This window comes from Phalangium opilio, unplaced genomic scaffold, assembly GCF_054372755.1.
Source record: "Phalangium opilio isolate 3A_F unplaced genomic scaffold, DU_Popi_V2 ptg000329l_1, whole genome shotgun sequence".
Lineage (NCBI taxonomy): Eukaryota > Metazoa > Arthropoda > Arachnida > Opiliones > Phalangiidae > Phalangium > Phalangium opilio.
Window position 1 is genome coordinate 2,759,933 of NW_028324226.1, and position 13,959 is coordinate 2,773,891.

A 13,959-nucleotide genomic window follows, 5' to 3' on the forward strand; every position below is an offset into this window, starting at 1 on the left:
TCAATAAACATTTTGGTTAAGGCAACTCTAGCAACTGCCATATACAAATGGTAAAATTTATCAAGACGAGGAGACAAAAGTAGGGAAGATGTAAAGGTTGGAAAATGCGACCCTTCTTTCTGACTCAAGGTTGTCAACCATGACAAACAAAGTTTACGGAACTCTTGCTCTTCCTTTTTCCCCGGAATTGGCCACAAATAATAGAAATCTTCCGAGCACTTTCTCGTGTCCAAGATAGAGAATAAAAAGTAGCTAATTACCTGGAATATGTTACTGTTGGGTACTTGAAACATACTCCGGTTGATAATACTTCCTGAGCAGTTCAACTTTCTATGCCAAGTACTTTGCTCAATTCCGAGAATGGCAAGCATATCGTAAAAAGTATCACGCAGGACGTGGCTTTTAACATTTCGCCTAGACATTATTTACTGTGAATTTGTGATTTAAAATTAAACTTAAATAAGGCTTTATAACAGATCACCGAAAGTCCGAGACCAACAGGCAGTGACTGACAACTGAGAACTGACAAGTAAGTTGAAAATTGGAAGTCAACTTTTCCCGCCAGAAACGTCTTGTCTGGCGGGTCGCGCCCTCTATCAGGGACCTCATAGGAAATAAAAAAAACTGGGGTGCGGATGTGTAACAATCTGTAATTTATTTCGTTGTTTTAAACTTTATATTATGATTATTGTAATACAAAATACGTGAATTGTGATCTTTTGTGAAGGAAGTAATGGAAACGACTAAGCGAGTAAGTAAATGAGATATTTAAATTATCATTGCGCAAAGTGAATAGTCGACACTGGCTACTGGCTAGCCTAAGCCTAGTCGTTTTGAAAACTTCGGTTCAGTAGGCCTTGGCAGTTTGTCACCTTTGAAAGACCAAGGCTTAATGGGGCTCAGTCAAAAATCAAATTATATAGCAATTATGTAATTCACAACAACATGTTCTCGTATTATTCTGTATGTTCTTGAATAGTTGAAACGCGCTGCCTATGACCCTTCACCCTATTGGGACGGATTGTGATAGAAACATTTTGTAGATGATTTGATTAAAGTACACTACAAATTTAATCACATATTGTCTCTCTGCTTGTAAATATGCATAAATGTTAAAATGTCCCCAACGTCAGCTAGGAGACAGCAGGTTTATTCCCGATTGACCAAAGCAAACTAAACCTATTTTTAGCCCTACAATGAAAGACCCTACCAAACCCAATCTAAAGTAAACCAAACCAAACCCTACCCTAATCAAAAAAGTCTTAATCAAACCTAACCTTGTCTAAACTAATGCATCATAAATATAAATGGAGGATAGTTTGCTGTTTTTTCACTGTGGCATCAAATTGGGCACCCTGTTTAACTGCGGTTATCATTTTGGTTTCATGATGTTCCTCAAGTTCATGTCAATAGACCATTTCGGAAATTACATACAGAGAAACCAGAATACAGGGAGAGGGCGCCATTGGGTATTCACTACACGTGGGAGGCTAGCTAACTTCTACCAAGGAAGATGGAGAAGATCTTCCTTGCTTCTACTGCCTCTAGCAGTGCTTCTTGGCAAGAGGGAGAGTACCCCAATGGTGGTCTAACTGGTCTTGCCCCTGTATGGTGATTTCTCTGTATCATAAGTTTATAAGATATGTTCCATAAGTATGTCACTACCCATACTTCGTAATGTTAGAGGCTTAATGAGAGCTAGTTCAAGAACGACGTGAGAATTGACTACACTCGGTTTTGCAGTCCATCCTCTTTAATCTCTACTAAGCCTTTGACAGGGCCTCACTAGGCGTCGCTTTAAGTCAATCTATGACGTTTCACCTACGTCACTTCATGACAAGCTCTCATTAACGAGTGACACACTTATGGAACATACCTTATAAACTTATGTCTGTGTGTAATTTCCGAAATGGTCTATGGACGACGTCTTCCTCTCCGCCTCCCGCAAAAAAAAAAAAAATATTCATGAGAATGAAATTTTTAATTAGTTTTGTTTTATTGACATGAGTTTTACCTTATTCGAATAAAATAAAAATAGTTTGCCAATGTTATTATAAATTTAATATCCTGCCTCTACCATGCGTATCTAACAAACCAGTGAAAATTTTATTTAGGTCAGTGGTTCCGGGAGGAATGACAGGCATTATGAGTGCTTTAAGACCCGTAGAGTAGTGGCACTCCATGTTAACTGCCCATAGAGTGTAAATTAGTCAAATGTCATTTCAGTGTTGAAAATTATATTAAAAAAAAAAAACAAACCTACCTGCACCTTTTTTTGAATGGTTAGTTCGTGCCAGACACTCCTTCCAGGATAAAAAAGGCGTTTAGGGCTTAATTTTTTCAAAAAAAAAAAAACATATTGACGAGAGAATAAAATAAAACAGTTAAAATGAAAACAAATTGGCCTCAACAGGACGTGAATGGATAAATCATTTGTAACTTCAAAGAATGTCAGGGAATGCTGGAGAGGTTTCGGGTGGTTCAACCAAAGGTTTAGCGGGCAAATCTAGAAGGCACCAAAATAATCTTCCTGATGTTGAAGTTCAACATCGTTTTTCTAGAACAGATCAGTTACTCGTATCAGCAGCTAGGGTAGGAATCTTTCTGTATTTTTACTAAGGACTGTGCTTCATTTCTGACCTGAATTCACTGTGTATATTTATTAATTTGGTAGGATGGTGACCATGGATTGGTTGTAGAATTACTGTCATGCACCCATACATTTAACATAAATGCCAGAGATAGAAAATCTGGTAAACTATACATTTTTTTGAGCTATATGGTAAAATTTTTACCATGGAGCGGGTCATAATTTTTTAAAAAATAGTATTTTTCTAATTAAATATGGTGTATCATAGGGAGTACAGCTTTAGTTGTAGCGGCAGCTTGGGGTCATGCTAAAGTAGGTTTTGCAACGCAACTTCCAATATGAAGTTTATACACTTAACCTCGCGCGTTTATAGATAGTATCTATACTTCTGGACAAAGGGGCAGATCCAACTCTACATAATTTTGAAGGACATAGTGCTTTAGAAGTAGCAGCTACGACCGAAATCACTTTATTGTTGCTTAGTTGTCTTCCCAAAAGTAGTTGTCCCTCAACCTTATTGCAACAAGCGGCGTGGCAAGGCAATGTACCCTTAGTGGAACAAGTTTTGGTAATTATTAACTGCGGTTAATTTTCAAATTAAATTTGTGTAGTGACTCGTTCCGAATTAAATTGTTCAGTGTAATGATGACAAAGTTGACCTAGAAGCCTGTAACGGCGAAGGTCTTAATGCTCTCCTTTTATCAGCTAGAGATGTGAAAGTCTTCCAAGCATTATACCAGCAAAATTTGCTGAATAATTATGACCCTTCTGAGGTTGTAAGATGTTTACTTAATTCAGGAGCGTAAGTTAAAAGTTTAGGTTCATTTTTTTCGGATGTTGTCGGACTTAGCAGTTTGAAAGTTTACCATTATACATTAGGAACATAAATCACAAAGATCAACAAGGTAGAACTGCCCTACACTATAGTGTCACAAACGTTTCAGAATTTGCCGTTAAAGTCACTAAACTCCTTTTGAAGTACAACGCAGATCCTAGTTAGTATACCAGCCTTGTTTTGATGTAGACAATAAATAAAAATCTGATATTTTCTATACAGATGCGATAGATAAGCACAGTTTTACTCCTTTACACTTTGCTGTTAAATCAAAGTCATTAGAAGCCACGGAAATTTTGCTCGTAAATGGTGCCGATGTCAACAAACAAACATATGCCGGACATACCGCTTTACATATTGCGGCTTCTCACGGCGATGTTAAATTAGCCGCTACTCTTTTAGCTAATAAAGCTGATGTTGCGGCAGTTACAAATAGTGGTTTATCACCGTTAAAATGTTCAGCCAACAGAGAGATGTATACACTTTTGAAAGCGGCTATAGGAGCTACGGTTATAGAAAGCTCTCCGTCAAATGGTTAGACAATATGAAGGAATAACATTTTAAGTTTTTTAACATTACACTATGGGTCTTTTTATTATTAGAATGTCGTCATTATTTGCGTGATGGTGAAGCTTTGTAAGTTGATAAAAAGACGAGTGCATGGTGTTTTTTTAGAAGTTGACTTAAAATTTTTGCAATTGATCGAAGCGAGGAACATAATGAAGGAAAGGATGATTTAAAAGCCTGTCGCAAAAGTAGAAATGGTCGGCGACACAAAAGCTCAAATAGTGTCAAGAAGCAGCTTCTTTTCACGATGCATTTAGGTTTAGCCGTCTCGAAATCACCTAATGGCAATGAATTGCCAGGAAATAGCGCTCAATCTAGAGAGTCTTCCTCTAATCCTAAACCTTTATCAGCACCTCCAGCAAGGTCCAGTCCATCTGGGTTACCTTCTAGAATCCCAATCAACGTTGCCAAATTTGGATCGGGAGATCTTAAAGGAGGAGCTTCTAGCCCACTTCGATCCAGATCTTGTACAAACTGCGAAGGTATTTCCGCGCCTGTTAGTGAACTTGAAGAGAATAAGGAAGGAGAAATTCATTCGGATAGTTCCGATGAAGGGAAAGTCGTCTCGGCTATCCCGGACGTACTTCGAACATCTTCTAATTTGCCTCTCTGTGGGAAGAATCTTAGAAAGCATCGAAGATACGTGGTATCTAACCCAGTTTCATCACCTAGCTCGGGAGTAAGAGAAAGTTTGAGAACTGGCAATCGTGAAGTTTATCATTCGCGTCTCTCTCATGATTCGCCTAGTCGTAAAAATCCAGGCTCGGGTGGTCATTTTAGGGATGATTTTACTTCAGAGAGTAAAAAATCAGTTCAAAGTTTATACGTCATCTTGGGGAATCAAAGTCATAGGCCCCCAGACAGTGTAACGGTTGCTGATTATCAAAAGATGAAGAAACATCCTCATTATCTTCCTGACAGTGACTTGATTGGCTTAAGTAAACCATCTGTACATTTTTTGATTGATTCGAAACAATCATCCAATAATAATAGCGGCGGGGGACGTCATCGTCAAAGGCACAAACATCCTTATTCCGTTAGTGTTAGGGGTTGTAAAAGGAGTAAAATGAAGACTGCCAAAAGCGACAGTGAAGTTGAAACGACTAAATCCATTTCTCCGGTCAAAGGGCAGTCAATTTTTCCACCTTCAAGTAGTAAATCTGGTTCAAACGCTTCGAAGATAGTCAGCAAATTGCCTCGAAAGTGCAAAGATTTTGGTCACCCTTCTGATTTCTCAAAGGACAATAGCAGCGACCTATTGAAAGGAGCCTTAATCGGACACAAAATCAGTACAAAGCCTTCAATGAGCAAAGTCGTTGATCAATTTAGAGCGATAAGTTTGCAGGTACTAGATATAAAAACTCATTCCTTGGCTAGCTTCGTTCCTTTCATTGGCTTGGACGTTTTCTTTCACTAGGTTACTCCTTCCGAGAGTAACAGTACGCTGGATACTTCAATTAGCTCAGATTGTGTTTCGCAAGTTTCGGCCGCTTCTTGGATTTATGTACCTAATGAAGATACTCCAAACTTTGGCAGAATTCACCAACCACCATCCACTTTACCGGGATTATCCGGTAATGGTTTGAGTCACTCGAATAATGACCTAAGAGCGAGTTCTTACTGGAAGGATGATTTGACAACACCCATCATTTGCGAAGATGACATATTGATAGAAGATGAATCGCCCGAACATCTTTACGATTGTCCTCTTACACCACCTCCATCTTTGCAATGCGGTAAAAAACACCACCATTACCACCATCATAAAGTAAATAGATTATATTCACTTCTTTGTGTCCACCATCACGAGAAGTTTAACGGTTGTCTGGTTTCTACTAAGAACTCTTCCGACACCTGTTGTACTTTGGATTCCGAATCAGACTTGTTCCAATGGTCTTCAGACAGCTGTCCAACACCAGTGGGATCGTTGGTTCCTACAATTGAAGAAGCTAGTGGAATAGGAGATGGAGGATGCTATTTGAAAAAATACGAAGGGAAAACGGAAGAAGAATGCTTAGCCGCTCTTCAAGGAGAGTCGCAATGTCATCAACTATCCATTTCATGGGCAAAGGGAAAATTACTCGGAAAAGGAGCTTTTGGCCTAGTTTGGTGTGGTTTGACTGACGCTGGAGATTTGATAGCCGTGAAACAAGTTAAACTTAATGCTAAAGCTCCTCAACAAGCGGCCGAAGAGTATATTCAAATACAACAAGAATTTCAGATGCTACAGAAGTTGCAGCATCGAAATATTGTCAGGTTAGTTTTTGACAGTGACTCTGGCATGCGCAGTTACAGGTTTTGTAATGGTGAGTATTAATTATCCATCGATTATAGTTATTTAGGTACCCAATTGGAAGGCGCGACTGTCAGCATTTTTATGCAGTATTTATCAGGAGGGTCTTTGGCCCATAATTTGACGCAGTTTGGGCAGTTTGCCGAGACTGTAATCAGTCGATATTCGAAACAAATACTGGAAGGAATTGATTATTTACATTCCCGTAAAATTATTCATCGAGACATTAAGGGAGCTAACATCATGCTGATGCCTAGTGAAACGGGAGGCTTAATCAAATTAATCGATTTTGGTTGCGCCAAACATTTACATATGAATTTGCAAGATTCGAGTCACTATATACAATCTGTTCGAGGTACTCCTTATTGGATGGCCCCTGAAGTAATACAACAAGCTGGTTGCACGGAGAAGTCTGATATTTGGTATAAAGAAACGTGTGAAAAGCTTTTGTTAAAGGGAGGGTGAAGTAGAAAATCAAGTGATTTTTATCGATTCTTTTACTAATTTTAAGACCAGTCTGCATAGTGAAACATTCAGGAAATACCAACTCCGAATGATTTTAAAATTCAAATTAGGTTCAGATTTTAAGGATAATTTTAAACAAGGTCCTCCGACCAATCGCGTAACGCCCGGCCTTCCATTTAACAAAATTCTCGTGGCACGCTCATTGTCTCGCGCCACGATTGTCACGTCGCCCGGAAATTTTATCAAATCTCGTGATGAATTTCATTCGACACGGAGCATGCGTGCCACGAGAGTTTTGTTAACAAGAAGGCAGGGCGTTACGCGATTGGTCGGAGGACCTTCTTTAAAATTATCCTTAAAATCTGAACCTAATTTGAATTTTAAAATCATTCGGAATTGGTATTTCCTGAATGTTTCACTATGCAGACTGGTCTTATAATTAGTAGAAGAATCGATAAAAAATCACTTGATTTTCAACTTCACCCTCCCTTTAAGACGCATGCAATTCCTTCAAATAATTATACAAATAATTGTGTAGGAGCATTGGCGCAACGATCATTGAAATGGCTCAGACGAAACCACCTTGGCACGAACTTCCTCCATTCTCAGCTGCCTACGCTATTGGTCAAGGCACTAGCAAACCAAAAATTCCGATTAATCTTAGTCCCATCGCGAAGGATTTTATAGGCAGCGCTATGAGAAGGTTTGAGTAACTTTTTTTAGTTGATGAATTGGGTTTCAGGCGCCTAATTACTAACCTTTTCACACTCGTTTAGAAACCCAGAGGCCAGACCAATGGCTTGTGATTTATTGAAACACGCATTTATAACGGAAACATCAGTTTCAAGTTTGGAAGGCCTCAAAAAATCTGATAATTAAAATATAACCATTAACCATGGGATTTTTTTTATATATATTAATTAATATAATCTTGGTTAATTAATTATTGCTCGAAGCAATTTAATATTTATGTTATGGTAAGGAAATTGTATTTTATTTTCTATTTTATTAATTTTTAGAAATTAATTTAATTCATTTAATTTACACAACAAAATAATAACTTTTAGTACAATTCCCGGTATACTTTCATTTATTAATTTAATTTGGAAGTAGAAGGTTGTAGTTTTTAATTTTTATATTATTTTTTTTTAATTAATAATATTTAATATTTAATATTTAATTTTTTTTTAAATATTTATTTATACACCGTTAAAATTAATTTTATTACCATTAATATTTTTGCCTAGATACTTAAATTAAATTGAAAAAACTAAAGATCTTTTAAGGGTTTTTCAATGATGAAAGGGTTACAAAACAAGATAGTACGATAGAAAATAATTATTTACCGTTATTTGCTCAACTACCTCACTGACATAATTTATTTTATTAATTTAATTTAATTTGGTGCTTTATTTTTTAAATCTTTAATAATTAATTAATACCTTCTTTACCTTAAATATCATCATAAGTTTATAAGATATGTTTCCATCCATAAGTATGATAAATCTTAATGCTAGAGACTTACAGCTCGCGCTAGTTCGAGCGAGAACGACAAGCGAGAATCGACTACACTCGATTTTGCAGTCCATCTTCCTCATTAGTCTGTACTAAGCCTTTGACAGATCTAATACTGAGAGCTAGTTCTTGAACGACTTAAGCGAGAATCGACTGCACTCGATTTTGCAGTCCATCTTCCTCTTTAGTCTGTATTAAGCCTTTGACAGCGTCTAACCAGACGTCGCTTAACGAGAATATATGAACTATGTCACTTCATGACAAGCTCCAGTTTGTAACTAGTGACAAACTTATGGAACATAGCTTATGATATCAAGTAGATTAAAACATTCGAGTCTTAATTGCTTATGCGAGCTTCTTTGGCAAGGTTTCGTAGCGTAGTTCCTAAAGAGAACATATTCTTTTGATCGACCTAATTAAAGGGAATAGAGTGCTGTCAGAAGCGCCGGTGTGACGTCACCCATGCTGTTTTCCCATAAAGAAAAAACGGTAACTGTCATGGCCGCCCATTGCTAAAGGCAGACTCGTGACGTTTAACCTTGGATCTGACGTCACAACTGACAGCAACTCTATATTACCAAATTGTTCTTTAGCAAAATATGAGCCTTCATGTCATATAGGAAAGTGTACAACGTTTTAACTGCTAAAGTCATGTTTTGAAAGATTTTTGGATTATACTATACCATAAGTTTATAAGATATGTTCCTTCCATAAGTATGAGATTACTTATACTTTGTAATGCTAGAGACTTACAGCTCGAGCTAGTTTGAGAGCGACACCAGAATTGACTACACGCGGTTAATTTTGCAGTCCATCTTCCTATTTAGTCTGTGCTAAGCCTTACATAACGTCGATTTAGGAGAATCGAAACCAACGTCACTTCATGACAAGCTCTCATTAACCAGTGACACACTTATGGAACATATCTTATGAACTTATGACTAAAAAAAATTGATAACTAATAATTTAAAACAGAAATAATCGTATTAATATTCATTATTTACACACAAATTGCTAAAGAAAACAATAGGGACTTGGCAGTACTACGTCATGCAACGCAACGTCAGGCTACCTTCCATTAGTGCTAAAAAAACATACCAGGAGGAGGGGCTTATATATCTTTCATTTTGTTAAAAAAACATACCATAATGGCGCTGGGGGCGGAGTTAAGCCCGAAGCCCCGAATTGCCAAGTCCCTATAGAGTGCTGTCATAAGCGCCGGTGTGACGTTACCCATGCTGTTTTCCCATAAAGAAAAAACGGTAACTGTCATGGCCGCCCATTGCTAAAGGCAGACTCATGACGTTTAACCTTGGATCTGACGTCACAACTGACAGCACTCTATAGTGGAAAATTTATTATTATTATTGTATGAAGAAAGTGTGCTCAGCCAAATACAGTTTTCCACATGCTCTCCCAGTACGTGCTAAAGAGCCTAGACTATCAAATTTTATATCTTTTTAATTTTTTATAATAATTAATGGAGAAAACTGATCGTTTTTCTAATCTAAACGTTTTTTCTACCAAAAAGGTTCAATCTGTTCTTGAATCTTTATTATTAATAATAAATAGTTATTTCTGGTGTAGTAGTAGAAAATTTAAAAAAAAAGTACTTATTTGAATATATAATTTTTGTACTGTTAATTTTAAAACAAGGATCTCAGAGAAATCGGCTCGCTAACCTAGAAACGACTTAGGTCCGGTAGGAAGCTAGAAAATGGGGGAGGAATACTCGGAAAAATGGCGGGCGGTCTTCCTGATTCGTCTGACGTAAACCGTCCGCCATTTTTCCGAGTATTCCTCCCCCATTTGTAGCGTTCCATCGGACCTGAGTCGTTCCACAGTTAGCATGCCGATTTCCCTCTGATTAACGCAGGAAAAAGTAGAAGTGACACTGGAATATCTCTCTCTGTCTCCTCTGAGAAGTGGATGGATACTGTAGTAAGCTCAAGATGTTTAGCTCATGGTAAGGCAAATGTAAATTCGGTTTTAACCTCTACACCCGCCTTCAAAGACCCACCTTGACGGCGATAAAGGAATATGATATAAGTACCTCCCAGAAACCCAGATCTTTAAGGATCATGGCACCACCATAAAATATTCCTAGTGTTGCTTCTTTCTTTTCCCAATTTTAGGGAATGGTAAAACCAAGAAGTGATATCTAGTTTATTAGGGAGAAGGTATAAATTCGCCTCCACATTTCCAGCTTTATCTCCTGTCCAAACGTATAGTAGGTCCGGAGTTAATCCCCGCCGCCTCTAAATTACAACCAGCCAGCATCTCATTGGTTCTTGAAAACAAACTCACGTCAGCGCGACGCGAATGACGAAAATTACTTGTATTTTCCGACTGAGGAGAGGCGAGCGAAATAGCCCGGCTTCTCCTTTTACGTCCCCCCTTGTATTTTGAAAGGGGGACTGGGACTATGGCGCGCGAATACTTAGGCGTCTTATACCTTCTCCCTAATAAACTAGATATCACTTCTTGGTAAAACAAACTACTTTTTAAACTCCTTTGCCAGTCCCTTACTAAGTAGGCCTACACTAACTAGATTAATTTTGAACCCCGTGAAACCTTGGAAACTGAAGCTTTACTTAATGGTTAAGAGTGATTAACTTTTTTTTAATACTCCTAAACTAAAATGTTCTAAAATTCATATTTTTAATTAATTTATTTTCAATTTAATTTAATTAAAAGAACTACTTAAAACATTTGTATGTAACAAAATGAGAGTAAGTTTGTTTATTAAGGGCACGCATAAAACAAATACAAGGTAAAAATGTATATAGAGTTGAAACCAATTAAGGACATTTTCTTTCAACTTGTGTTTTACCGCCTTCGTCATATTCTTGTTTCGAGATCCACATTTGCTGGAAAGTTCCCTGTTTTAAACAAAAAAAAACTATTGTTTAACTATCTTTAGTTTTTTCTCGTTAATAGTAATTAATTCCATTACTAGAGACGCTAGAATGGATCCTCCTATCCAAGCTCCAAATCTTCTTTCAACTGTACCACTAGCTCCGATAATTTTTAATCTCATACTCTGAAAGAAAATTCTATAGCATTGCTTTGCAAGTTTAGTTTGCATCCTTTAACAAATTGCAATTACAGGAGGAGTTTTAGCTGATAGATCTCTATTTAATCGATCAGTGAAGCCCTGAAGTAAAGTATTTCCTCCCGTTACGATAACGCTGCCATAGAGAGACTATAACAAAGGAGGGAGGGGAGGCAAATGGTTATGTATTGATTACCAACCGGGTCTGGCACATTACCATGAATCTATATAACTATGAATATACAGCTCTATCATATGCCCCTTCTATCATGTCGATTTGGTTTGGGTGTTACCCTCCTAGCTTTGACGCGTTTTGCGTAGCTCTAATAGCCAATCACGAGACAAGAGGAAGTGACGTTTCGAATTTACACACCCCCGGACTCCCCCTTCCTTCTCCCGCTCCTAACACTAGCAGACACGTGACTGATGTCTCCTTTCGCTAAGCCCCGCCCAAACCTTACCGAGAGGTTAGACAGTGTAACGCAGCTGTATATTCATAGTTATATAGATTCATGACATTACTACTTGTTTCTTACAGGTCTGACATCAATGTCACACATGCCAACGCTGGTTGTTACAACTTGAGCAACACCCATAACAGTGGTCCCTGGGACGCCCTTTAAACGGATTCAATTAAAATTAAATGTCGTTTTTGAATAGTAACGCGTAATTTAATTTTATACTTTTATGTTAGATGGGTCAAATAATACTTCTGGAATTTGGTATCGTTCGTAGCTATAATCTTGGTTGTAACCATTTGGAAATTCATAATGGACTGTTGGCATATTTTCCGCGGTTCTAGTTAAATATGAAATTTATTTTTTATTAAGCATTGATAACGACTTAATTAATTAATTAATTAATTAATTCTTTCTATTTAACTCTTTATCATAAGGGCCATCTTGAATTGTTAAGCAAGTGCTTTGGAAATCTTGGATGACTTCTTTAACTTTGAAATTGTGCCATGATTTGGTAACTTCGGGAATATTTGGTTTTCTGGTCCACTTGGCGGGTTCGCTCTCTTTAACCGGTTCTTTTTCGGCTACCATGTAGTTAGGCACTATCTCTATTTTGTTTTCTTCAAAAAATTGTCTGCATTGCATCGTGATAAAGTCTCCCGCCAATGGGGACTTTACAATGGCTAGATTAAGACTTAGAGTATTATTAATTTTGCAAAACAGGGTTAAGAACCGGTATATATATATATATATTAATACCATGGATAAAGAATGCGCGTGAGGAAATTTGTTTTCACTCTACAGGATAGGCAACTCCCTATCTCGAACGACAGCTTATTCTGTATATACTCTGTTACAACATTGGTTGTCAGCACGCGCAAAGCTGGGTCTCTATGTAATCTAACCTTGTGCGTGCTGACAAGAGACACAAAACTTCAGGATATTTTAAACGATTTTAAATCCTGAAGATCCTGAAGTTTTTTGTCTCTTGTCAGCACGCGCAAGGCTAGATTACATAGAGTACTAGGTTTGCGCGTGCTGACAAACGATGTTGTAACAGAGTATATACAGAATAAGCTGTCGTTCGAGATAGGGAGTTTCCGATCCTATAGCGTGAAAACAAATTTCCGCACGCGCATTCTTTATCCATGTTAATACCCTGAGTAAGAACGTATCCATCATGAACTGGTACAGCCGAGGTTTGACTCGCTCCACTATCAACTACTACACCGGTTGATCTACCATTAGCGAAAGCCGCTAATACAGCGTTTTTAACCAAGAAAAAGGCGGGAATATTGTACTTTTCAAACATTAACTCTGTTAATTTCTCTCTCTTAGCTCTGACATTCCACTATGGATAAAAAATTAATATTATAATTCAAATTAACGATCAATATTTAATTCATTTTAATATTACAGGAGCTTCGGACATTAAAACGGGATGAAGATGCGAATCAGATCTAATGTGTTTGCCATAAATATGATCGAGTACTTTCTCAAACATGTCCCAATCATCGACTATAATGTTAAATTTTATATAATTTACATTTTATCACCCACTTATGAACAGGATATTAAGGTCTTTATCTTACTCATTCCATCTTTGAGGAAAGTAGTTATTTCCATTCCTTTTCGTGCAATGTGGATAGAGTTTGTATCAATTAAGTATCGCTTAGATATTGCACTATCATTGTGTTGGCTAGCATCCATCTCCATCCCTTCATTAGGTTCTTCAACGACTCCGACATTACTCGGAATTTCGCCCTGTATCGACGTGCTTTTAATTAAAATAATGACCCAAAATTAATTAAGAACTTTGGTGTCACCTACTTTTGGCGAATCTTCTCCAGCATATCCGCATCTGATTGAATAGTGGCCAACATCGAAGACAAGCGCACCCACTTCGTCTAATTCAATTATTAAAATAGTAAGTATCCATAATCATTAGGTATTACATTGATAAATAATTACAAATATTGAACTTACCGCCTCCATAAACACCCCCGCTCATGTTCAAATACTGTATTTGTTTGTGTATGTAAAATTATTTTAAATAAAGAAGCTTGGTACCCGGACTACGGGCTACAACGTAACTAATAGCGTTTTCCTTCGGGTCCTCGCGGAGCGCTCCCAAGGAGCAATAAAAATGGTAGTAGTAGTTTCCAGCTTCGTTAAAGACTG

The 13,959-nt window shown here is 37.4% G+C and overlaps 2 protein-coding genes across 3 annotated transcripts; one reads left to right on the forward strand and one right to left on the reverse strand.

Moving 5' to 3' along the window:
- Positions 1–601: 601 nt before the first annotated feature.
- Positions 602–11,086, forward strand: LOC149610294 (uncharacterized). 2 transcript variants are annotated; one of them, XM_089859446.1, is made up of 15 exons: positions 602–751; positions 2,385–2,592; positions 2,675–2,753; positions 2,859–2,902; positions 2,964–3,158; positions 3,229–3,392; positions 3,470–3,585; positions 3,648–3,959; positions 4,028–4,061; positions 4,134–5,337; positions 5,410–5,760; positions 5,833–6,248; positions 6,327–6,707; positions 7,289–7,453; positions 7,527–11,086. In XM_089859446.1, the coding sequence occupies exons 2-15, from the start codon at positions 2,449–2,451 to the stop codon at positions 7,627–7,629; spliced, it is 3,708 nt and encodes a 1,235-aa protein (XP_089715572.1). In that variant the 5' UTR covers positions 602–751; positions 2,385–2,448; the 3' UTR covers positions 7,630–11,086. The 2 variants fall into 2 exon arrangements, with proteins under 2 accessions (XP_089715572.1, XP_089715571.1); XM_089859445.1 differs by having other exon boundaries at positions 2,414–2,592.
- Positions 10,977–13,924, reverse strand: Bap55 (Brahma associated protein 55kD). The gene is made up of 11 exons (XM_089859453.1): positions 13,765–13,924; positions 13,609–13,685; positions 13,371–13,542; positions 13,196–13,296; positions 12,937–13,129; positions 12,203–12,461; positions 12,004–12,118; positions 11,857–11,937; positions 11,375–11,470; positions 11,222–11,308; positions 10,977–11,147 (listed from the first exon to the last, which is right to left on the reverse strand). Exons 1-11 carry the CDS (start codon positions 13,787–13,789, stop codon positions 11,067–11,069), a joined length of 1,287 nt encoding a protein of 428 aa, XP_089715579.1. The 5' UTR covers positions 13,790–13,924; the 3' UTR covers positions 10,977–11,066.
- Between the last annotated feature and the right edge of the window lie 35 nt (positions 13,925–13,959).

Excerpts from the sequence above, each read along its gene's own strand:
- LOC149610294 (XM_089859446.1), top strand. The coding sequence starts at position 2,449 with ATGTCAGGGAATGCTGGAGAGGTTTCGGGTGGTTCAACCAAAGGTTTA. Across the intron at positions 5,761-5,832 it reads ACCATTACCACCATCATAAA|AACTCTTCCGACACCTGTTG; the intron begins GTAAATAGATTA and ends GTTTCTACTAAG. Across the intron at positions 6,249-6,326 it reads CAGCATCGAAATATTGTCAG|TTATTTAGGTACCCAATTGG; the intron begins GTTAGTTTTTGA and ends CATCGATTATAG.
- Bap55 (XM_089859453.1), bottom strand. The coding sequence starts at position 13,789 with ATGAGCGGGGGTGTTTATGGAGGCG. Across the intron at positions 13,543-13,608 it reads CTGGAGAAGATTCGCCAAAA|GGCGAAATTCCGAGTAATGT; the intron begins GTAGGTGACACC and ends ACGTCGATACAG. Across the intron at positions 12,119-12,202 it reads GATGGCCCTTATGATAAAGA|AACCGCGGAAAATATGCCAA; the intron begins GTTAAATAGAAA and ends ATATTTAACTAG.